At 34.3% G+C, this 24,788-nt stretch overlaps 1 protein-coding gene across 1 annotated transcript in view; it reads right to left on the bottom strand.

Annotated features, from left to right (window-relative positions):
* Window positions 1-24,788, bottom strand: part of LOC149068697 (uncharacterized) — a 109,407-nt gene that overhangs the window by 67,017 nt on the left and 17,602 nt on the right. Inside the window, exons 4-17 of the mRNA XM_089251400.1 lie at window positions 17,448-17,610; window positions 14,667-14,933; window positions 14,226-14,273; window positions 13,658-13,720; window positions 11,229-11,303; window positions 11,031-11,102; window positions 9,052-9,108; window positions 8,571-8,624; window positions 7,045-7,098; window positions 5,676-5,729; window positions 4,443-4,496; window positions 4,236-4,289; window positions 4,100-4,144; window positions 2,055-2,108 (exon numbers count right to left, since the gene is read on the bottom strand). Coding sequence (XP_089107526.1) covers window positions 2,055-2,108; window positions 4,100-4,144; window positions 4,236-4,289; window positions 4,443-4,496; window positions 5,676-5,729; window positions 7,045-7,098; window positions 8,571-8,624; window positions 9,052-9,108; window positions 11,031-11,102; window positions 11,229-11,303; window positions 13,658-13,720; window positions 14,226-14,273; window positions 14,667-14,933; window positions 17,448-17,610 — 1,114 coding nt within the window. The remainder of the gene's footprint in view (window positions 1-2,054; window positions 2,109-4,099; window positions 4,145-4,235; window positions 4,290-4,442; window positions 4,497-5,675; window positions 5,730-7,044; window positions 7,099-8,570; window positions 8,625-9,051; window positions 9,109-11,030; window positions 11,103-11,228; window positions 11,304-13,657; window positions 13,721-14,225; window positions 14,274-14,666; window positions 14,934-17,447; window positions 17,611-24,788) is intronic.

Raw genomic sequence — 24,788 nt, 5'->3', positions numbered from 1 at the left:
TGACTTATATCCTAACCCTTGTTTATATCATTCAAGGTGCCCCTGAACTCATGGTCCAAACTTTAAGGGAAAGTAAAATACACATAAAGAAGTATTTGTCTAGCCCAGCGTTAGAGATTTATGAATCTCCAAGACATTTCACCAGACAAGTGACCGGGATTTCAGTTCTCTAGAACTCTCTCCCTCTGTGTAAAGAGTGCCACTCTTACACACAAACTTTTGTTTTCTCGGAGTAGTGGCATTTGCATCTGCTATTGCCAATCAAGTCATCCAAGAACCAGCAAAATTCCAGCTGCCAATGGAAAGACAAAAGCTAGGGTGTGAAAACTGGCAATGAAAATATTGCTTCTTACTTAGAGCCACAACAAAAAAAGTTTAGATTTCGTTGATTGTAATTTTTTCAATGTTGGCTACATGTTATATTCTGAGAAAGATCAGTGAACCACAAGATAACTGAAAGTTAGCCAGGAGTTCTGAGAAAATAGATATTTTGCAAATGACATATCTGAATCAAACTTTGAATTATCCCAAATATGAAGAAAAAAGATCGAATTAAACAAGTAATTTTAACATTAACCCGTAGTGCTCGTGTTATGTCCCAGAGACACCATGCACATTTCTTTTATTCACTGTTTTTATACAGATTGATTGACTGACTTTTGTTGCCATCTACCTTCCTATTAACTAAATACCAATGTCTAGAAATCAACATAGCGTCAGTTTCATTTCAGTGCAAGAGGTTGTTTATAAATGTGCACTGCTGGAGTCTAGCAGACGTTACGCGAAGTGATTTGATTCTGAAGGTAAATATTATTTAAAAAATTTATTTCATCTAGTATTTTGGATTTTTATTGGCAACAGCTGTTCTTAATAGGTATTTTCTTACTTTTAGATCCAACATTGCTTCACAGAGTATTGAGTTTTCAACTTGTATTTGAGTGTGTTGAATAAAGTAAAGAATGTGTCATAATATAAACTGAAGTTTTGTGATTTGTGTTTGAAATTAGAAAAACCACAAGTATATATATATATTACTCAGAAGTTACATTATTGTTTTAATTTTACTTAGCTAATCTGTGTGTATTTGCAGTTATAAATTTGAACTGAATGACCAAAATATATATTAATAGCGCGCCGTCTGTGAGATGCCACATGACCTTTAATGAAACAATATGTCGTGTGAGCATTGCAGAGTTAAATTCAATAGAAAACTGAATTCTAAAATTTGAATTTTCCAAGTTCATTTATATTCAAATGGATGAATGAATAAATGATACTAAATACACAGGGTGTTCTGAAATGGGACTGATTGTTTTTTGAAACGAAATAGCAAGCAAAGACAATTGTTATTAAAGTTATTTTTGCAGGAGATTAAAGTGTCAGGTCAGGAAATTCTGTTAGTGCACTTCAAATCATTACACAATGTCTCTGACACACAGCACCATGGCACTATATGGTGCCCTCAGAGAGTAAGAAATGCCACATCAGGCAAATACATTGGTCAGTTTGTACCCTTGCAATACCATGGCACTATATGTATTGCAAGGGTACAAACTGCCCCTGTATTTGCCAAATGTGGCATTTCTTCCTCTGAGGGCACTTGAAAGATGTGGTATAGAGACCCACCACATTAACGGAACTGAAATAAATCTTCAACTATCACTGTGAAACTATATTTCTGTAGTGATAATACAGATGTCTGCTGATTTTGTACTACAACATGTGATTGCGGGATAATGGTAGGCTCTTAGAGAAAATTGTGATGTGATTCCCAAAAGTTTTCTAATTTTTTACTGCTTCAGAAGCCAAAGCACCCTCTTTAAGTGACATTCAGTAAGGACATAAAGAAGCATACAAAAAAATTCTAATTTCAGACATTAATCTCCAGCAAAGAATAAATATCACAGTCATTTGATAAACTATTTTAAAAAACTGTCAGTCTATTTTGAGATGCCCTGTATAAAGTACACACATTGCAATGAAATAAATTGGAAGAACCAAAATATTACATTAACTTAGAACAAAAAAGAAATTATATGTCTCTTTTTACTTACTGGTGGACCAGGAGGCCCGGGGAATCCACGCGGTCCAATGAATCCTCTTGGTCCCTAGAAAATTCACTATAGTGAGTATCAATTGCACTTTTTATCACATAAGAATGCTTATTCAATATTTTCCCACAATTTCAATAGGAATATATTAATATCCCAAAATATCTAAAATAGGGCTTGACAAATAAAAGACAAATTTATGCACCAACCAAATTTCTTTTAGGAGAGCCAAACATATTTTTTCCCAAGAAAAATGCCTAAAACAAGTCTTTTTCTACTTTCCCGGGACCTATTGATTCCTCCCCCCTCTGTTGGCACGCATGTTGACTGAAATAAATTCTGAAAGATTTGGATAGTCCTCAAACCCAATTTGCTAATCGATTTGTCAAGCCCTGATGTAAAATAAACCCTATTAAAATGATAAAAAGCAATCGTGAAAACAGTTTTGTTTTCAATCAATAACAAAATAAGACATTCACAGATTGAACTATAAATCACAGTGAATATCAATCTATGTTGCAAGATGTCATTTAATTAATGCCTGAAAAAAACTAAAAACATGATTTTCACAGTTTTTAAACAAAAAAGTTTCTATTTTTAGAATAATAGATACAATCTGTTTCACGAAAGCTGTATTACTTGAACAGTTTTTTTTTGTCTCATGAGAGCAGTGTTCTTCAGCTTTTTTACAACTGCAGACCAATAAAAGTAGTTAAACAATTTCATGGGCTGGTAAATGTTAAATATAATTTACAAGGCAAAAAAAAAAAAAAAGATAAGATAATTTACGAACCAGCAAAACATTAATAAATGGGAGAAATAATTCACAGACCTGCTTATGGCTGACATAAATGAAAACCAATAAAAATAGAAAGAGATGGCATAATATTTCATTAAATTTAAAAGAAGTGTTCATAACAGTTATATAATTTTTTTTGGTCAAAATGTTTATATTAGCGGAGCAGTAAGAAACTCTCACGGTCTAGTGTCCATCCGTGCAGACAGTCCTTGAAGACCACTGGTCTAGAGAGTAGCAAGTGATTCTTATGACTTTAATATACCTAGTAAAATTTCTATTTTCATTACAAAATTTTTCTTTGAATTTATTTTGTATCAAGGTAAAGTACCTACCAGTCAAGTATTTAACTCATTATGATTTTTCAAATTATTAATGAGGAAGGAATCATATTTGAGGAATTTGAATGAGAGGGGGGGGGGGCGGAGTTATCCCATCATATTTTATAATGTAGCTTCTTATTGCGAACATTACAGAAGATATCTCATAGAGTTAATACTCACTTTTTTATTGATACTTTTTAATTTCCTCTCTCACTCTAGCATGTGCACACACATACACAGTTTATCCTGTAACTGCTAATGCGGCCATTATTTCATCAACCGTCTATCATAGAGGCATGATTCCAATTTAAAAAATGATCAAAAGGCATTCAAAAATTACCCGGTACCAGTTTTGAAAATGAAAATACAGTGCCAAAAAAATTTTAAAAAATCTAAAATTTTTATACGGTCCTCTTATTTTCTACTTCCAAATTTGAAAGTTGTTGCCCTGTCTCTCCTGATGCGAACAAAAAAATCCATGTTTCTAAGTGTAATCACTAAGATATTTGAATTCAAGAATCTGAGAAAAGTTATGAAAGAGCAGTAAAAGCTAATTGACAATGCTCTTTTCACAACTTTTCACTGCTATTTGAATTCAAATATCTCAGTGAACATTGCACTTAGAAACTTGGAAATTTTTTTATTGGACTCAGGAAAGACAGAGCAACAACTTTCTAACTGGAAATTATACAACAGGGAGCATATAAAAAAGTTTCCATTTTTTTATTTTTGTTGCGCACTGTATTTTTACTCTCAAAACTAGCACAGGGTAATTTTTGAATGACCTTTGAGCATTTTTTAAATTGAAACTGTACCTCTAAGGCAGACGATTGATGAGATAAAGGCCGCATTAGCACATATGAGACACCATGTGTCTCTCATATATAAAAGAAAAAGGAATAGAAACTTTCCAGTTAAAAAAAAATTACCATCTCTCCAGGTACACCAGGTGGTCCTGGAGGTCCCTCATCACCCTGTAAAATGGAATTAAACTCATTAATAACCACTAAAGGATATAAATAACTTCAAAACATTTATAACAATAATTCTTAGAGTTTTGATCACCTGAGGTCCATCATGTCCAGGTAAACCAATTTCTCCAGGAGCTCCATTGTAACCCTGAAAAGTTCCAATGTGTGATAAATTAAATAATTAATTAATTATTATGATAATTTTAATTTCTCTCATAAAAATATTTCACTATTCAGTTTCTGTTAATTTTGCCACAGGTTCAATATTTAGCATTTCTCAAAAATCTGTCAAGAGTCTTACTCTATCTCCTTTTTCTCCAGGAAGACCAGGCATTCCTGGAAGTCCAATTTCTCCCTGAAAAATAATATTCATACGTAAATATACTAAGAAAAAAACAAAATCTAATTAAAAATTTCCTAGTTAGGCTTCTGAAATTTTTGGTTTTCTGAAGCATTTCTTAATTGAAATTTTCACTTATGTGTGTATGGAAAAATAACCATCTTCTATAAGGCCAATAGTTTTACTACTTAGTAGTGAATTCAATACATTATATTATATTAGATATGTGTTTCTTGTTAGATCTTGTATTATTATGGCATCGTTGCCAGAGCAATATAGCAATAATTATTTTTTTACAAAATAAATATTTTAGGTATTTCAATCTGGCAGGAGCAGTAAGAAAATTTGTTGTGTTTATTTACTGATTTAATTTTACTATTCATAAAACTTGATGTAGTTCCTATTACAGAACCCATTTAACAGGGTTTACAGTTTATAGCCAATCCAAAATGGCTTTTTCTTTTCATGCCTCGCAGAGGTTGGTACTTTACCCGCATTGTGGGGATATGTAAACAGAACTCGAGACATCTCCCAACACCCTTTGGCACAGGAAGAAAATATCTACTTTCCACATGGGCTTCAAAGAATATGCCGAAATACGCAACGTACGTCGCAGAACAATCAGTGTTCGTTACAGATCAATCTAGAAGAATTTTAATGAAAAATGTAGAAAACACACTAGCATGGTAAATTTTACTGTTGAAGGACTGTTGCAGAACAATGCAAAATATGATTATTTTATGATTTTCTTTGATTTAACCCTTACAGCAGGGAATTCTGAGGTATCTTGTGAAATTTTATCTGCTTTATTTCGATCACCCCGAAATATCTTGGATTTTTAACACGATTTTGTTTTCAATGTGGCAGTTATAATGCAGATCAGGGAAATTTCAAAAAAAAAACCCTTAAAGGGTTAAATAAAAATTAAAATCTTGATTGACTACTGAGGTTGAGAAAATAATGGAAATCTATTCACGCATACATGTATGCAGTAATTTTTTTCTAAAAAAAAAGATGCCTGTGCTCATCAATAAAGACATAAAAAAGCAACTTACATGTTCCAACCTCAGAAAAAAGTGCTGGAATTGGATAACCATTGTGCCCCAACGGAGTAAGAAAAGAGCCAGCACACACAAACAAAACATAAAGTATTAATTGTGCAAATAAAAATGAATAATCTAAAACCTAATTTACCTTGAGACCACGGGGTCCAGGAGATCCTCTACCACCATCTTTTCCACTCGGCCCCTGATAAAAAAACACATTGAAAAGAGTTGATCTACTATTCTAACTGTGAAATAATTATCCTGCATATAAATTGATTAGATTGTAATTTATTAAATTAACACACATGCACATTTACATTATCTTGTGATACATCCACAGATAAAAAATAAACACGCATTTCATTACTATTTTTTAACTCTGACATTTTTAGTAGAATAAAATTGGTTTCTCTCTATGTATGTGTATATATACAGTAAAACCTACCAACAATTGCCACTAACAGGACCGTGAAAATGTGGCCGCTATTCGGAGGTGGCCATTATTGGGAGTATTTTCATTTCTGAAAAAACTAAAATTTGTGATCTATATAACATGTAAAATGATAATATCTAATATCTGTTATGTAATTAATTACAATAATTATATAATTGATTATATTCTATTATATATACTAATGTGATTAATAATTACTGATTATACTGATATTACAATTGACTAACCCATCTACCATGCTAATTTGGCATCATAAAATTTAGGCTTGCAGTGAAGGTAGAACACAACAGAAACGATTTAGCGAGAAAAACTGATATGAACCAAGATGGTGTGTTTTAGCAACCCCAAACAGTTCTTTGTTTAACCCCAAGATCACCTAGAGCTAGACCATAAATACTAAACTCCTGAAGCACAGGCCAAAAGTGGCCTTTGGGGTCATCTAACGTGGTTCGAGATCTCAAATCAAATTCTGTAAAAATTAACTGAGAGCTGCAGTCTCAGATCACTTCAATCACCTTCAGCACATTTACAAATTATTTAAGTGACTTGGTCGCTGTTCCAGATCACTTACGTGATTCGTGACACATTCCTACTTCAATTAAGTAGTAACAATTGTCTTAGCAGCACATTTTCAGATCATTTAGGTGATCTTTACATGCAACTATAGAGCACTTGGTGGCCGCTTTTCCTTTTCCACCACCTCCAATATACCCATCCAGCATTTGTGACCCAGAAAAGAAAAAGCATGCATAATCCCCCCCCACCATAGAGTTCGGAGGAAGGAAAAAACTCCCTTGAAAATCAACTTCAAAATTATTTTTCTCATAGTGTAAAATATGTATTTTCCCCCAACTCCATGTCTAAAGTGATCATTGCTTGGAATTCGTTGTTTGGAGGTTACTTGCAATGCTAAGTCTATGGGATACATTTGGTTCCAACAAAATGTGGCCATTATTCGGAGATTACCATTGTTCGGAGGTGGCTGTTAAAGGAGATTTTACTGTATATATATAGGTTGATATTATATATTATTTTAAATAGACGAATTACTTACTCAACTTACCCTTCGACCAGGTCTACCTGGTAGGCCCATCATTCCTCTCAAACCTCTTGGGCCCTATGCAAAGTGAAAAAAAAGAAGAAAAAAACAACACTTCAGTCAAATGTATATAATTCCTCTAAAGATTCAAATAGATTAAAATATTTAATTTAACAAATAAACATAAAAACTATTTATTATTTCTACATAAATGATGTCACCTATTACTGTATTTATTTATATTCAATATAATAATAAATCTAAAACAAATAGAAATTTATGTATAGCCAATTAATAAAATGAAAAGTTATACTTGCAACACAAGCCTTACAAAACCTTGTTTTCATCATAAGTGCAGCTCAAGTTATTTCAAGAAATACAGAATTAAAATTACACAAGTATGAATATCAGTGCGGAGAGATTTCTTAATTGCAACTTCTACAGCAGTGTTTCCCAAAGTGGGCAATGGGATGGTCCAGTAAGGGGGAATAAAAGCTATAGGCTTAACATAGGATCTTATGGGTTCACTTGAGTTAGTGGGCGATGAGGAAAAATAAATTTCTGATGAAGGGTGCAATGGAACAAAAAGTTTAGGAAACTATGTTCTACAGTATAGAACTTTGATTAATCAAATAACTATTAACTGAGGCATGTAGTTAGACCAAAATTGACTGCCTGCATATTGTTCTCATAGCAGTCCAGCAAGTAACAGCAACAAATGGAAGAACGTGTGGTATCGATGGGAAAATAACAAATCAAAAGACTGAAAATGGACAATCTATAAAGAAAAAAGTAGTGTGAATATGGCATTGGAGGAAACAGTGGTCAACGGTAACACTGTTTGCATGAAAACAGCAATAGGTGACATCATTTATGTGTAAATAAATAATTTTTATGTTTATTTGTTGAATTAAATAGTAGTTAACAGTAGAGACTAAACTCGGAAAGACACCAAGAAGAAAGTTTCATCTCAAGGTTACTCAAAAAAAAAAATTTTTGAATAGAACGTGCACATGAAAAAAAAAAAAAAACCACAAGATTCAACGAACTTGATGAAATGGTTTGGTTTAGACATGTGTAAGGAGATCTTATCTTTAGAGTTCCTTTCAGGAGAAAATGATGACCTTCAATAAAAGACTGGTGAATTTCATGGCAAACTAAGGTTAGCTTGACAATCTAAGTGACAAGACAGATGTATGTGGAAATAAGTTATCACTAGACAAATTCATTAGTGATTTTCAGATTTATTTTTTTATGCTCAGAGATTGTTCTTGGCATCGGAAGTGACACTGGATTCCTTTTTTGTTAAACTAAGTGTTACTATACTTAAAAAATTAGTCCAGTAAATATCAGTGACTAAGTGAAGTTTACATCTACATTTTATGGGAATCTTTTTTTCGCCACCTCGTTGGGCATTTTGCCTGTTGTAACTTATTTGTATTTCTTTGTATATGGGGAAAAAAAAGCTGTTTTAGGGTTCATGTTTAGAAAAATATAACTTACCAAATAAAAGCTGGAAATAAATTCAACACCGAAACTCTGTGACTTACCTCTTCACCTGGTTCCCCTGGTTCTCCTTTCATTCCGGAAGGCCCAGGAGGACCCTTTAATAAAAAAAAAAAAATGACCAAATTTATATGTCTTATTCATCCATACTTAGAATAAGACAACCATAAGTATCCTTTACAGGCATTGTATATTTTATCATGTATTATATAACATATATATATATTGGTTGTAATTGCATTTTTAATTGGGTTGCTGTATTTTTTAAATATATGGCATCCACATTTGTTATGAGCATCTTTTTATCAGCCACCTCGCTGTGGCGTTGTTTTTGTATTTGTATTACATCTAAGTAAAATTATGAGGTAAAATTTTTTATACAATGACAGCCATAATACATTTTCTACTCATTCAGAGTTAAAGGGTTTTGCCAAAATGACTCTTAGAGAGATACATGCATATAATTCCCCAATTTTAAGACAAAATATGTATTGCTCTCATGAAATCAAAACAAAATTGACTCACGACTGGTCCTGGTAAACCCGTCAAACCAGCTGGACCTGGTGCCCCTCTCATTGACAACTGCAAAAGAATTATATGAAAAAAATTCATTGTAAATACTATTTACTTCACAATACTTCGTTATAATTTTTCAAATTTCAATTTGAGGAAACAAAAATCATTGTAAATAGCTAACTTAACTATAGATGCAAACATCAGAAAAGTTGTTTTCCAATAGAAAAAACTCAGAGTCCATAACTGCCAGATGATGGAGAAACAATGAGAATAAACTTTTATCACTGATGATTTGATTAAAACCATTTCCACTAATGGTTTTATTAAAAAAAAATTGATTTGAAGTTTGCGAATGATTCAATATAAAAACAACAAAAACTGATTCATTCATAAGCTTATCTTGATTTACAAAAATGCAAGCCAGAAAAAATTTTGGCTACATCTGAAAGGGCAGAGAAATTGAGAAGCCTATGGCCAAATGACAATATTTTTTTTTAATACATTTTTCCCCAGATACGAATTAACTCATATTTTTATACTTTTACATAGCTGGTGTGATGAGTAAGCTTTTCCTTAAAATGCCATTTACAATGTGTTAAGTCCTTTCCTCCAAATACGACTCCTCCTATCCCCCTCAGCAAGTCTCATTATAGGCCTCACATCCAGGGCAGTGCCCTGGACTTTTGGCGGGCTCAAACGCCAGACTTTTCAAGTCTTTTTAGTGAATTTATAGCATGAAAAAAATAAAAATGATAATAGTCTCCGAGCCCTGTCAGCGCCACGCTTGTGGGGGGGGGGGGGGGGGCATGGGTCTCATTTAAATCTTTGAAAAGGTTTATATCAAAGAACGTTATTACAGATGTTTTGCAATAATCTCTGACATAGAGATTAAACATTCACTGACTTCTGGAAACATGAGTAAAATGTAAGCCTATTACTTTGCTCTCTCATAAAACTTGGCAGCAATTTACAGAACCATGAATTTGGTTTGGAAGAAATTGTGGCCAGATTGCTTAGCAGGCAGAAATTTTAGAGGATTTGACACTAAGAATAATAGATGAAATTAGTGAAACTAGACATGGGTCCAGCTCTGCTCTGGTATAGGCTTGTTATTGCATACGAATGGGAATGTGTCTGATTGCCTATCTTTAAGGGGAAAGTATTTTCAGTGTTAGCGAGATTCCAATTGGTTTTATGTTGTGCATTTGAGCATAAAGCATTGCTGTAAAAATTTACAGTTTAAATCTTCTGGATGCCAGAAATGAATTAAACTATTTTCTATTGATTACTTTTGCAAAATTTATTTCCGTTTGCGAACAATTTGGTGTTCGAATGAACTTCGGGTTCAAGTTCATGAATCAAGGATTATGACTGTATTTAATTCAAAGAAATATTTTAAGTAGACTTTAGTTAACTTGCACGTGAATCTAATGTTGCATGTGAATTTTTAGGCGTTAGCGTAAACTTGTAGCCAGCCCATGGGACCGAGCTTGCTCTCCCCCTCCCTTCTGCACTAATAGATATTTTTCACCATCTCCATAATGCCTCTAGAAATGTTAGGTTTGAGTCCTCCCAATATATTTCCAATAACTTTATGCCTATGTTGCCGTCGGTATAAACTTGACTGACATCTGCAATTCAGCTCAATTACGTTAGTGTTCTCAATTTACATTAGTGTTGCAAATATAACAAGGGTTATGACAAATCTCAGGTGCCAGGTCGCCATGGTGAATAAAAAAAAAATTGATGTTGCATCTAAAACTTTCTATGTGTGGTTATTAAATTTGTTTTTGAGGGCAACACAAAATTTTTAGACTTTATGTTAATGTGTGTACCAACTTGAAAAAGGGACTATAAGTTTCGTAAAAAAAAAAAAAAATTATGGACCATTTTTTAAGGTAGAAAATGTTTTTGGCTCCTATCTGGCTGGCACCTAAATTGTTAAAGGTTATGCAATGTCGATCATTTTTACTGTTACTGATGCTTACCATATGCTGGCTCAACATTTGTCTCAGTGCTTCTGTATTGTCAGGACCTTTGTTATCGCCTTGGTTTTGATACTGACACAAAAGAAAATAACATATGAGCTAATTAATTATCAATATAATTGATTATTATTAAATGTATTAATTCTTAAAAAGAAAAATAATTGACAATCTTTTTTTTTTAAATTCCAAAAAACTTACAGGAATCATAAATATGTGTCCTGGAGGTCCAAGAGCTCCATCCATGCCATTGAAACCATCTCTGCCTGGCTCCCCCTAAGTACAATAATAAGTGACAATCAAAGATATGCATAAAACCAGTATCAATAAGAATAAAAAAAAAAATTTATAAATATTAAAAATCCAGTGTGACTATCATTAAGTTATAATCAAACTTTATCAACACAAAATCACAAAATAAAAATACAATTCAGGAAAAACATTTTCAAGAAAATTGATTATGAAAATGAATGTCTCTGTATTTAATAGAGACATATACGATGATAGCCTAATTACAATTTTTTTCAGCATTTTTCTACCTTGGCTAATGAATATCGATTCTGCTAAAAAACATTTTATTTGACATAGATGCACACACTCATTGACACCGACATTGTAAGCTAAATTTTTGTGTCAATCAAAGTGAATCCAATGAGTAACTGTCACTCGAGCCAATATTAATTCATTTCCAACTTGGAATTGCTTTTGCAATATACCTCTTTCTCTTTCAAAAAGATCTTGAGCCATTTCATGTGAAATGAATTATTAAGCTAAGAGAAAATGCATTAAAAAATAAAAAAAAAACCTCAGACATAAATGGTTTCAGTGGATACGGTCTATTAACCAGTCAAGTGGTTACGACGGCGTTTGCCGTCGCTGCCATACGTAATGTTGGTGCCTACGACAGCATTTGCCGACGCGCAGACTTTTTTCGGTCTTTTTCTCCAGTCAAGGTGTTAAGACGGCATTTGCCGTCACTGATATACGTAATGGTGTTGCCTACGACGGCATTTGCTGACACACAGACTTTTCGGTCTTTTTCACATAGAAATGACGAAATAATTTGTCATACATGTGCTGCCATCTCTGTACAGCCATCCTTCTACTTTATTATCTCATCACTAGATGGAGTTGACAATTATATTTCAAGGTCTGAGATTATTATTACTATCATCTTTGTCATGCTTTGCAAAGCTGCATCCCCATCGTTTTTGTTTCAATTTCCAACTCCCTTGCGAAGATGCATCTGTTTTATTACTCATATATCTTTTAGCAAAGGTTCAACTACTATGGTTCCACATAAATCCATCAACAGCATTTCTTTTAGTCACCGGACATTATGACCGCCCCCTCCCCACTTTTGGGGTGTCATTATGTCTCGACACATTCAAGCTATAAAAAAACAATCTATAAAAAAAATATTTTAATATTTCAAACTTCCAAGAAAAGGGAAAAAGCACGCGCATCTGCAAAAAAAAAGTGGGCACTGCGGGTAACGCTCGGAGAAATTAATTGGACAGTTGACTGGTTAATATTGAACTGAACAGTATGGATATTTTAGGAACTTATCTTTTCCATCTGTAATGTGTATGAGAGAAAAATAAGCTGACTATATCACATAGCACAACTCACATATGCTTTTTTTACACTATAACTCATGAACCTGTTTGCGTAGTGTAAAATAAAAAGATGTTTAGTTTTTCATCTCCCTTCACAATCTACTTCAGTGAAGTTGTTTACCTCAGCCTTCTTGGTCAGTTTGTATTATATATCTATATATATACACATACATACATATATGGTGCTTCTTGGTGTATTATGAAAGTTACTTTGGAATTTTTAGCAGTTCCTAGAATGAATGACTATTCATGGGAACCTATGGAAAATTGTGTTTCGGATAACAGACATGATTCTTGAATTATTTTCATTAGCCGTGTCATCTCCATGTGTGAATACGCAAAACAATGGGGTTTTTTTTTGACGAATGAACAGGACCGTCTTAACAGCATCATGGGCCCCGGGCCAAGTGATTTTTCTGAAAAATTTTCAAAAATTTTACATTTAGTGTGAGTTTACATTTTTCTGAGGTGCCCGGGTGGGCCCATGCATTAAGACGACATTGCGAATGAATAGTGTACTTAAATGCACCATATCAAGGAGAGAGAATGTAATAGTTTTCTGTTCAATGCCTCTATGCATACTGAGCAGTGTCTATTCTACTCAAACTTCTTAAGTTGGTTAGCCCTTTCAAACCGCATGTATAAACTCTCCATTCTCTCAGTACATATATATCTAAGCTTAGTGTAGTTATCTTCTTAGCGCTAACATGTGTACTTTAATAAAACATTATTTTTTTTAAAAAAGAAAATGAATTGGTGTCTAGTGGCTCTTTACATGTATTTTCTTTATTTTCAAAGTGTTTTGCACAAGTTTACTTGAAGAATAAATTATTTGTCCGCATGTGAAAAGCTTCAATGTGACAAAGCCAGTGAGAAAAATGTATTACTTTTTCAAAGTTTCTGTTTTCAAAATGAACATTGGGATCTATAAGATTACATGCTGGCAGTATGCACAATTTCAATGTGCATACTGCCAGCTATAAGAATGGTCATCAAATTTAAAAAAATCACCTTTTGCCCTTTGTGACCTTGAGGACCAGGAGGTCCTGGATAACCTCTGGGTCCTGGTAAACCCTGAAAAAAATTATAACAGAATCAGAATATTATATTACTAATAAATAACTCATAATCATTTAAAATATGGAAACATATTAAAGGAAAAGTCCATGTGCTTGGGGCAAAAATCTGCCTGGAAGATGCACACCTTACTGCACAGCAGCTAACACCATTGAAATGTCATAATCCACATACATAAAATTTATTTTCTCTAAGTGCGTATGTTTCTTATACAAATATACAATTTTAGACCGATCTTCAACTTTTGTATGTATACCAAACGGGACCTGACTTGAACGATAGGCTACTTTAAAAGTTTGTCAGAGCTGCGCAAATGCCAAAAGTGGTAGGAAAAATGTCTGGCAAACTGCTAAAAACAGGTGAAGCTTTATGAGCCCACACTGCTTGTCTATCCCATACCATAAACATTACTCTCGCGCTCCGCAAATCCCATGAATTACAATGCTAAAGTAATACATAGAAAAGGACAATAAAAAAATAAACTTGAAAAATTAAACATTACCTGCACATTATAATAATGATATCCATTTCCTGACTCATCAACACCAACCTGAAATATAATGCAGAGACTTTTAAATGACATTGAAATTTAGCAGGTTTAAGTTATGACATGGTTTTTAGCAAAAATCTGCTTGATAATTTTCCTGACCAATGACCCCCATGAATGAAACAATTTGAAATCTTAACTTTCCAAATATTTTTCAGACTATATTTTTCCTGCACAGAATTTTTCCCTCACTTTTATCCATTATTTGCACATTTCCTTGACTTTTGCCAAATATTTTACATTTTCCCCGACTCTGCAGGTAACAAGAACTCTGTATGCCTATTCAGCTTTTTGTGTGTGTGTCAAACAGTTTTTGCTTGAATAGCAGAAAAAATCTGTCTAACCTAATGTCACAATCTCTTCTACCCCCTTCCCTTTGCAATAAAGAATACTCACAGGTACTGAGTTATTGTTATAGGCATCATAGGCTCCTGGAAGTGATCCTGGATACACAGGGTAAGGATATTCCGTTTCATTCCGGTCTGGATCTGAGTAATTTGTGCTAGGATACACTGGATAAACTTGAGGTTGATAAACTGGAAAATTGAAATCATCTGGAACATCAGCATATGGATTGGGAGTATCACAGTCTGGGACATAATCTAGGCATTGCTCATAAGCAGCTTCCGGGTTAGGCACAATCAATATTTGTTGAATATCACCCTTCATGAAGAGAGAGAGAGAAAGAAAACATCAGCATAAATGAATACTTTGCAGTCAAAATCAATTGATACCAGAAGTGAGAAAATGTTTCGACAATTCACTCATATCAACATTTCACATCCAAAAGTTCACACATATCAACTTTTAAATAATCACTCTAAAATCAATCTCTAAAATAATTACTCTAAAATCTAAAAGCATCACTAATTTTACGTTAGGGTCATTCCATATCAAATCACTCAGCCATGACACCCAGGCTCAGATTTCAATGATTTTTTTTTTATTTGTTGCTTTTACCATCCTTATTAACCATGTGAAATATTATTTGCATATCTCTGAAACTTTTTGAGAAAAAAAATGTTGAAATTTATCAAAAAAAATTATGCATTTGACTTTTCCGAGGCTCAATTTTTAAGCGGCATTGTTTGAGAAAATAAATCATAACTTTTTCAATTTTCAATATGTTCAAGTGAAATTTTCCCTGAAGTGTTCACAAAACATACAGAATATGAATAAAAATAATTCATACACTTACATTTGAAATTTACATGCAAAAAAATTATGTAAACTTTGTTTTTGAAAGAATTTTTCTTTAGAAAAAATACAATTTTTCTAACGTATTTTTAGACCAGAGGCACAGCAGTTACCAAAACAACTTTTATTTTAAATTTCTCCTAAATATATGAGGTAAAATACTGGAGGAAAAAATAATGGTTTTTTGACCATTAATGTATTTATTCCTGCTTGAAACACCAAATTCATCGAAATAAGACTGGATCGCTCCGATTTCAAATCATTCAACTAGATACTGAAACGCAACCCATCATCCCAGATTCCAATTATTTTTTGTTTATTCTACCATCCTTGTTGACCATGCAAAATTTCATGTAAATATCTCTCAAAAACTTTTTGAGAAAAAAAAGTTTTCTAACCCAATGAATGACGTCTCTAAGGCTAACCATTCAAGCAATATTATTTATGAAAATATATCATAACTTTGCAGATTTTCAATACATTCAAAAGAAATTTTCACTAAAATTCTCACAAAAAAATGCAGATTATGAATAGAAAATAAAATTAAACCTTAGAGGGAAAATGTCATTAAAATTTTTTTGTCATTATATTTTTTTATTTTCTTTGTAAAACAATTTTTAAACACTTTTTTCTATTAAATTTAAACCTTTGCATTAAAAAATTAGATTGCAAAAAAATTGTTGAAGTTTAATTTTTGATTCTTTTTGTAATAAAAACACAATAGCTCACCTTTGCTTTTTCATTTACAAAAGCTCTCCTGCTTTTCGCACAGCATATTCATTGACATTGAACTCTTCACAGATTTTTCCTTGTTCCATGAAGCATGGGCCAGAGTTAAAAAATTTGCAGTTTTCCCCTTGTTGTGATGGTTAAATTGAGTCTTATTTCCATTCCTTCCATTCTTAGAATAAGACAACCATAAGTATTCTTTATGGGCATTGTATAATATTTTATCATGTGTATATATTGTTTGTAATTTGTGTTAATTGCATTTTTAATTGGGTTGCTTTATTTTTGAAACATATGACAACCATATTTTTATGGGCATCTTTTTATCAGCCACCTCGTTGGGCATTTTGCCTGTTGTGGCGTTGTATTTGTATTTGTAATTAACTTTATCAAAATAATCATATAATTTGCTTTCTGTTTAATATCTTCATTAAGTGCGCTTAGAGATTAATTTTTTTTTCCTGGTAATCCTTCTTCAAAAACTTTACAAACCTTTGATTTTAGTGTTACAAGCTGATTCAACTTTTCTTTTGGCATTGTTTATCAACACTATGAAGGCAACCCCTTTTTGGCAACCCTATGAAGTTGACTCATTGATGATTCTTCTATGTTCTGTAGAGATGAATTTATTTCTTCAAGTGCTTCTTGTTTAGTAATTGACATTTCCAAGTTACTTATCTCTACATTACTATCACTGTTCATCTTTTCACAGTATTCAGTTTTTTCACCTAATTTATTGATGTTTATATTCACTTTGTCCCTACAGGCATGGCATATTTTTTGCCCTGGAATTGATTTTGTACACCCATTTACACTCATATCCATAAATTAAAGACATGATTTAATAACACTTTTTATGACAGTTAGATTCAGTTTCTTTTCAACACTATAAATTTTGAGTGTCTTTTCTGACATTTTACTTTGAATTACCTCGGAAAAGTCAAATGCATAATTTTTTCGATAAATTTCAACATTTTTTTTTCTCAAAAAGTTTCAGAGATATGCAAATAATATTTCACATGATTAATAAGGATGGTAAAAGCAACAAATAAAAAAAAATCATTGAAATCTGAGACTATGGGTGTCATGGCTGGGTGATTTGACATGGAATGACCAGTTATTCTTTAACACATATTTTTTTTCTCTGAAGTGATATAAAAACAATTCTGAAATCTATAAAAAAAATCTTTTACAAGTATACAACTTTTATACGACTCTTCTTTAAATTGAAAAAAAAAAGGTTCTTCATACCTCGTAGAAGACACTCTCAACCAGTAACTGCCCTACAAGAAGTAATCCTGTTGTGTCCACACGAACATCATCATCTCGATATAATGTCTCGGTTTCTTGTTCATTACATTCTGCAAGGAAAGTAATCGAATTTCCTTTCACGCTGAAAGCTATCCTGTGCCACCTATTAAAAGTATTTTTAATCATTTAAAAACAGGGCAGGAACATAATAACGGTACAATACAATACAAATACAATGCCACAACAGGCAAAATGCCCAATGAGGTAGGTGGCTGAGAAAAAGATGCCCATAAAATTATGGATGCCATATATTTCAAAAAATACAAAGTAAACATAATTTGTAAATATCAATGATTTAATTATTAAACGAAAAATCTAGAAATGTAAAATTCTCAGTAATCAACTTTTAGACAATATTGCTAAGCATGTTCTCATCAATGAACGATTTCACCTTAAGGTTTCTATTTGTGAATGATCACCTCAAAAAAAAATAATAGTCAACGAAAGTCAGCGTACAGTTCCCAGCAAAATTCTGCTTGATCATTTCCCTGACTGAAACTGAAAAATTTCTCTAACCCAAACTCCTATATATATCTGTGTTTCTCAACCTTTCTGAACCCAAGGACCAGTAAAATGTTGGAAACAATTCAACGGACCACTTGGGTCCCATACTATGGGACATTTCTGTATTTTTAGTAGTTCTGAATTTCTTTTTTATACATTTGTCCCGTTTTTTTTCAATGTTTATTTAAATTTATAATGTTCACTAAAATTGTTAATAAACACAGTATTTATAACATGATAATTTTAGGTATAAATATTCATCTAACACTGTCAAGTTAAACTGTTTTTCCTTCAATTTTTCAGCAATTTTAACTACAATTGGGGATTTTTCTGAGTTATGGCAAAGTTCTTAAAGACAATTGGCAACGTCTCGTATTTTACAGTAATTGGGTCATTTGAACATTTTTTTCCGTCAATTTTTTGCTTACTTTGATTTGTAGCTACCTTTTGTTTCTACAAACTTCATCCCCTTTTTGCAGTAATTAGCAAATTTGTCGTAAATAGCATTTTTGGGCTGCAAATTATAAATATCCTGTATTTAGAATCGCAATTTCCTTGATGAGGTATAATGAACCTAGATATGAAGGAGCAATTTTTATTTGGGAATCCATATGGATATTACTATGATACCAATTGCAACAATTGAATAATTTTCTATCCAGTTAAAATTGAATGAGAAATGCTGTCCCATGTAGTTCAAAGTCTTAACCAGCAATCTGGTTATTATGGCATAGGATGTTGTGCTGATTTCCGGTCTAAGTGTTTAAATTTTTAAAAACTAATTTGTAATTATTTCCATTGTTATACAGATTTTTTTCCTGTCCATGATCTAAAAACACAGTTAAGAACATGAAATCAGTTTCAATGCATTCGTGAAAATTTTAATCAGGAAAATATATTTTATTAGCTTTAAACTCTTTTAAAAAAGGAAAAAAAAAATAGGAACAAGGAGAAATTGATTGGCCAGATAATTAGTTAGCCTCCTAAATGGTTTCGAGATTATTTTCATTTGAGAATTTTTCAGATTATTCGCATATTTTCCCGACTTTACATTTTCTTGGATCATTTTTCATTTCGAGGATGACGTCACTCTCCGCAATCCATACAAAGGTTTTTAACAGCTGGCTGATGTGGAGATACATTTTGGAAAGAGAGAAAATTCAACTGCCCCCCAGTGCAGTTCTACATAACTCAAGTAACCCATGGCACATTTCCAGATTACTTGGAAGTGTATCATAACTACGGATCACTTGAGTGATGCATGGCACAGTTCTTTAAGCGGTCTGGACACATTTCCAGATCACTAAAGTGGCTGTGTAGGGGACTTATCAATAGGAAGAATTTTAGTTCAGGTGCCCACAACCTAGGGAAAGGTTTTCTTTTTGGCACGCCAAACAAGATATTTCATATTTTTATAAAGATGGTTGATGACATAAGCATCGTCTGAATTCCCCCTTGTCATCAAAACGAAAACCCCCTTCTCCCCACGCTGACGTAATACTTGAATGACCCCTAACATACTGAAAAAATGTGGGTTCAAACACACGTCATGGTTCAAAAATTTCAATATGAGGAGGCATTAAGGAACAGGTGCAGTATAATCCATATTGCCAAGGTGCTATAAATTACCAACGCCAGCGTTACGCTGGCGGTTGGTTGGTTTCTTCTCTGTCGCTTTCGAGAAGTTTTCATTACAGATGGCACTTAAAGCGCGGGCAATTCAAGCGGATAACAGCATTTTTTCCCTTCGCTCAGTAGCGTTCTTGTCTTGGATTATTCCCGATTACCTTTCGCTAGTTGTTGTTTTCAACACATCTTTTCAAACATTTGAAGAACCATTTAATCTTTTTCATTCTGAGCGTTAGGATTACAGGAACCGGATTACATTTTTGTCAACCAGAAAGGGGTTGCATCCTTTTTATTTATTTTTCTTATTTATAGGAATCTGGATACCCAGAAAAGCCTGGGTTTAATTTTTTATACATTGAATATACTTATTTATACAACATGCACGACTGCTGTACATTTCAAAGAATCTTGATAACTTATGTTGTTTTGACGTTTAGTTTTAAATAGTGATATTTTTATTATAATTATGCTTGTTGGTTTAAGCATTCTTATGTTTGCTTGAGTGGGGCGTCAATAGCGTCCTACAGCCTCGTACAATATTAACCGAAATCATATTTATAATCCAGATCTTATGTCTATACTATTATATTTCTCTTATGTTTCATGATATTTTTCATATTTGAATAGGTTTTTATTATTGTTTTCCATGATGGCGATTTTTTGTCGGCGTCCGTAGTGTCTAACGGCCTTAGGGACTTTTGGTCGGGTCGTCGGACATGTTTAGCGCCAAAAAAGTCGCCAATCTCTGGATTATACAGCAATTGTTCCGGCATGAATATAGATTAGACAATCCTGTATTTAGTAACAAATTTTTTAGCAAACACTCATCAGTGGACTCAAAAAGTGGCTTTCAAATAATTACAAAACAAACAAGTATAAACAATTTCAATGTTTACGTGAAGAAAACTGCAAATAACGGAATTGTTGAAGTCCATTACTAAAGTCAAAACTAGAGTTGCGGCCAATCATATCCTCGCTTACGCTTTCGGATACAGATACAGATACAGATAGATTAACGTCCTCTATGCCTGCTAAGGGCTTTAGGACAGCTTTAGTTCAAAACGTCAGAGTGCAATCTTGTATAAAAACATTTGCGAAGATGAACAGGAACAACAGAACTGTGGGGAACAAAGTACAATGAAGAAACAGTCTTAGCAAAAAAAAAAAAAACAACAAAACAAAACAAACAAACTGGTAGATGATGCAAAGAAAAAAAACCACAAAAATCTCAGCTTCTAGAAAAATGAAAGCAGCCAATGTTAAAAACGGTTACATTTTCCCATGAAAATTTCAAATTCCTTGATCAAAGTGCTCGGAGTCACTTCAATGAGTGTGTGCCAGTCAGATATCTGATTATTACCAAGGCCTACATTCTGCAGAAAGCATTCCCTAAAAATTGACCATTTAGGACACGTAAATAAGAAATGATTGTTAGATTCACAATTGTTGCCACAGATACAGATAGGTGAACTTATTTGATGAATTCTGTGAAGGTAACCATTGGTAGGTGCTCTGTTGGTCATGAGACGATAAAAGAGTGATTCAAACTTGCGGCTAGTAAAATAGGGCGAAAATTTTTTAACAGCATCGAAGAAACGATCTGCAACTGGATAAAGGGGTTGATTACAAAAATATTGATGAATTGATGATTGCCAATTTTTGTGTGAAAGATTAATCACATCCTCGAAGTAAGCATATGTACCGCTTTCGGCGAAAGCATTGCGCCTTCATTTTGAAAGTAACAAGGACGGCGTTGACTTTCTAGACGGCGGTAACCGAATCTTCTTTTAGGAAAATCTGTATCCTAAGTTTAAAGATAAAAAAAAATATTGACCATATTCTTCCCCAAAAATGTGGAAAATAGGGCACATTACTCCTTCTCGTTAGCCCCGGCTAAGGCGACTAGATAAGCCCTTATTCTAGTGGCTATAGCCCCGACTAGAACTCCTTAATACACGAAAGCATGTATGTCATACAGAGAAAGTTGTCAATGAAGCGCAGTTTAATGCTGATATTCCGATCGAGGATCCTGCCACCGTCGAAGAATCGATGAAATCATCTGATGCAGAAATGTGGAAAGCAGCTATGAAGGAAGAAGTAGAACAAGTGGCTGTTGAGGAAGCTGGCAAAGTGAGTGACGCTGTCGTTGAAGAGAAACCGGTAACCAGGAAACGTGGTCGGGCAGCTAGATCGGCTAAGAAGAAGACTGATAACGATGATAACTCTAGCCGGAAAAGGCGCGAGAGGCCCGCTAAAGCAGCTGCCAAGGAAATCGACCAAGACTCCGACAAGGATGGTACCGCCGACGTGAAAGCCAGTCCGAAAAATCACGAGAGCAAGGCGACGATGACAAAAGCTAAAGATGACGAGAAAGAAGGTTCCGAACAAAGCTGCATTAAGAGTCTGCTGCATCTTTCAAGTGGCTTTGGTTCCGAACGAGGAGGACAGTGATGACGACACCGGCTTGGACTCAGATTACGAATCAAAGTTACCGAAGCGAAAGGCCGTAGGCCGGCAGACAAAAAAAAAAGGACGAAGAAAGAAGAGGATGAAGTTTTGCCGTCCAAGAAACACGGTGATGAATCCAAGGTAAGAAATCGAAGAACTATGAGTCCGACGTCGATAACGGTGCCGAAGAAGACGAGAAGGGAGCAGTGCCGTCTTAACGCATGGGCCTACCCGGGCCTCAAGAGAAAAGGACCTCACAAAAATGAAATCCGGTTGAAATTTTCTAGAATTTACTAGGTAGGGCCACAGAAAAGCAACTTGGCCCGGGGGCCTATGATGCTCTTAAGACGGCCCTGGAAGGGAGAGAATGAGCCAAAGACTCGCAAGTCCAGCAGCAGCAGCAAACCAGCTGCAGGCGAGGAGGATGAAGCGCATCAATGTTATATTTCCTTTCGTCATGCTTTGGCAAGGAGGAGTGTTACGATATAAAAGTGAAGCCTTGATAATGGCTGGTTATGCCAAAAGCACGAAGAGTATTGTAGTTGGCCTTTTTCATCATGTTAAGTGGAATTGTTCCCGTAAATAAAGTGTGATGACGAAGGACGTGTGTGATTAGTGTATTTCACTTATACGATGTATCCAGTCCACCCACCCCGTTGTTTCGCAACAGTAATGTAATGTCTTTTCGCAATAGCTAACATCAACGATCATTTTTGAAAAACAATAAGAAAAAACAACAAAAACAGAGCTCTATCGGTCAGTGCTAAATTGAATTTTATAAATGCCTAAGTGCACTTCCTGCTGTTTGCCTCCACATGTCGAAGTCGCTAAATAATTCTCGCATCACTCTAGCATTCCATAATCTTCATTTATAATGTATATGAAAGCATACTGTATATCTGAAATGCTGTATTGTATTCTAAAATTGTATACTTGCTCACAGATGCAGAATTATTTCGATATATTTATCAACCTTTTTTTCCCCCTCTCTTTTGTTTGTTTGTTCTGTCCTTGAAATTGCATTGTAATTACTCACCGATACTTCGTGTTCATCAGTACAGATCCATGAGATCTCTTGATGAATTTGTTTCATTATTATGTGCTATTTCATCATGTTAAATAAAGTTTCAAAAAAAAAAAAATGTATACTCTGCTGCTGTGGTTCTCAAACGTTGTCACCCGCGGCTCCCATGCCCAATTCGTGATTCATCTGTGTCTCCCCAGAATAGTTTGGCAGGTATTTTCCCTTATAAAAGAACCACCCACCTCCAACTCGCCGCGACGCACACTTTTAGAAAAGCTGCTGTACTATACACTTATTTTCATTATTTTCTAGAAGACACATGTTTACCCCTTTATTGATTGTGGACAAAAGTAAGCCTTCTCCACAGGGCTCCTAGACTGGGTTCTGTTGCGAGCCTCCCGGTCAAACTTTCCACGGGCCTTTCTATAGTTGATTTATAGCGTGAAAAAGTAAAAGATCATAATTGTCCCGGGCCCTGTCAGCCCCGCCCATGTGGAGGCCATGCTTCTCCGGTGCATAGAGAATAATAGGATCAGGTGTTATGATTTATAGCAGGTGAAATTTGGGCAAATGGCTCACTTTATGTGGAAATTTTTTAATAATTTTAGGGCCTTCCGATTAGGGGTTTGCCCGAGTCCTCCGGAGGCGGATTTATGGTTTTGTCTTCTAGTCTAGTTTCTTTGACTTCTCATTTCTCCAAATCAATCGCCTTGGACTATAGCTCGCTTAGTCCTCCCCCCCCCCCCCCCCCGCACCGTAAACATGTCTCTCTGTGTCCAACTTCTTTTGGTCGTTCAAATACTTTCACAACCTCGAGGTCAGTGATTCTCAACGTGGGCGTTAACGTACCCTGGGGGCGGTAGAAGCTACGGGTATACCATAGGATCCTATGGGTTGGATTGTGTTGGGGGCCGATGGGAGTAGGCTGACCATATTTCTTCGAGAGAAATACGGGACATTGGGATTCAAAATACGGGACACCGCCAATTATCGCCAAAACCAAACAAAGTTGCCAAATATTGTTGAAATTACGGAAAAATCACAATGGCGGGAAATGATGCATCGCTGCAAATTGCCGTAGATTAAAATGTATTCCACGAAAAACAAACGTTCAAGACAAATGTGGGAGATTAATATTCTCATATATAGTTGCAATTATCGTAAAATAATTTATGAGTTGAAAAATAATGTCAATCTTTGACTTCAATAAAGAATAAAAATTCAAGTAGGCTTCGTGGAAAAACCGGGACACTTTTGCCAAAAAGTCGGGACGGCCAAAAAAAAACAGAAAATACCGGTACTGTCCCGGGAAATACGGGACGTATGGTCACCCTAGATGGGAGGAAAAACTTTCTGAAGAGGGGAGTGATGTGGGACAAAAAAGGTTGGGAAACTATGCTCTAGGTCTATTTTTGTCCCTCGCTTACCAGATAATTCTTTTGATTACTTGCATATTGTTTCCGTCATTCACATGCTTACACGCACTCTAGGTCAGGTGTTTTCAACGTAAAACTGCTCGCGCACATTTGTTTCCCCCTCGTCCCCCCAACATAGAAAAAAGAGTATATATAGAAAAATATAGAAAATATTTTAGCAAATCTGAAAATGAGGACAAAAATGGGGCGTTTTGAAAACGTACAGATGCTCAGAATTACATTAAAAATGACCTCTTGTAA

This window comes from Pholcus phalangioides, unplaced genomic scaffold, assembly GCF_987345545.1.
Source record: "Pholcus phalangioides strain wild (caught in Gottingen) unplaced genomic scaffold, Ppha-v1.0 ptg000024l_1, whole genome shotgun sequence".
Classification (NCBI taxonomy): domain Eukaryota; kingdom Metazoa; phylum Arthropoda; class Arachnida; order Araneae; family Pholcidae; genus Pholcus; species Pholcus phalangioides.
This window is presented reverse-complemented; position numbering and strand designations above follow the sequence as displayed.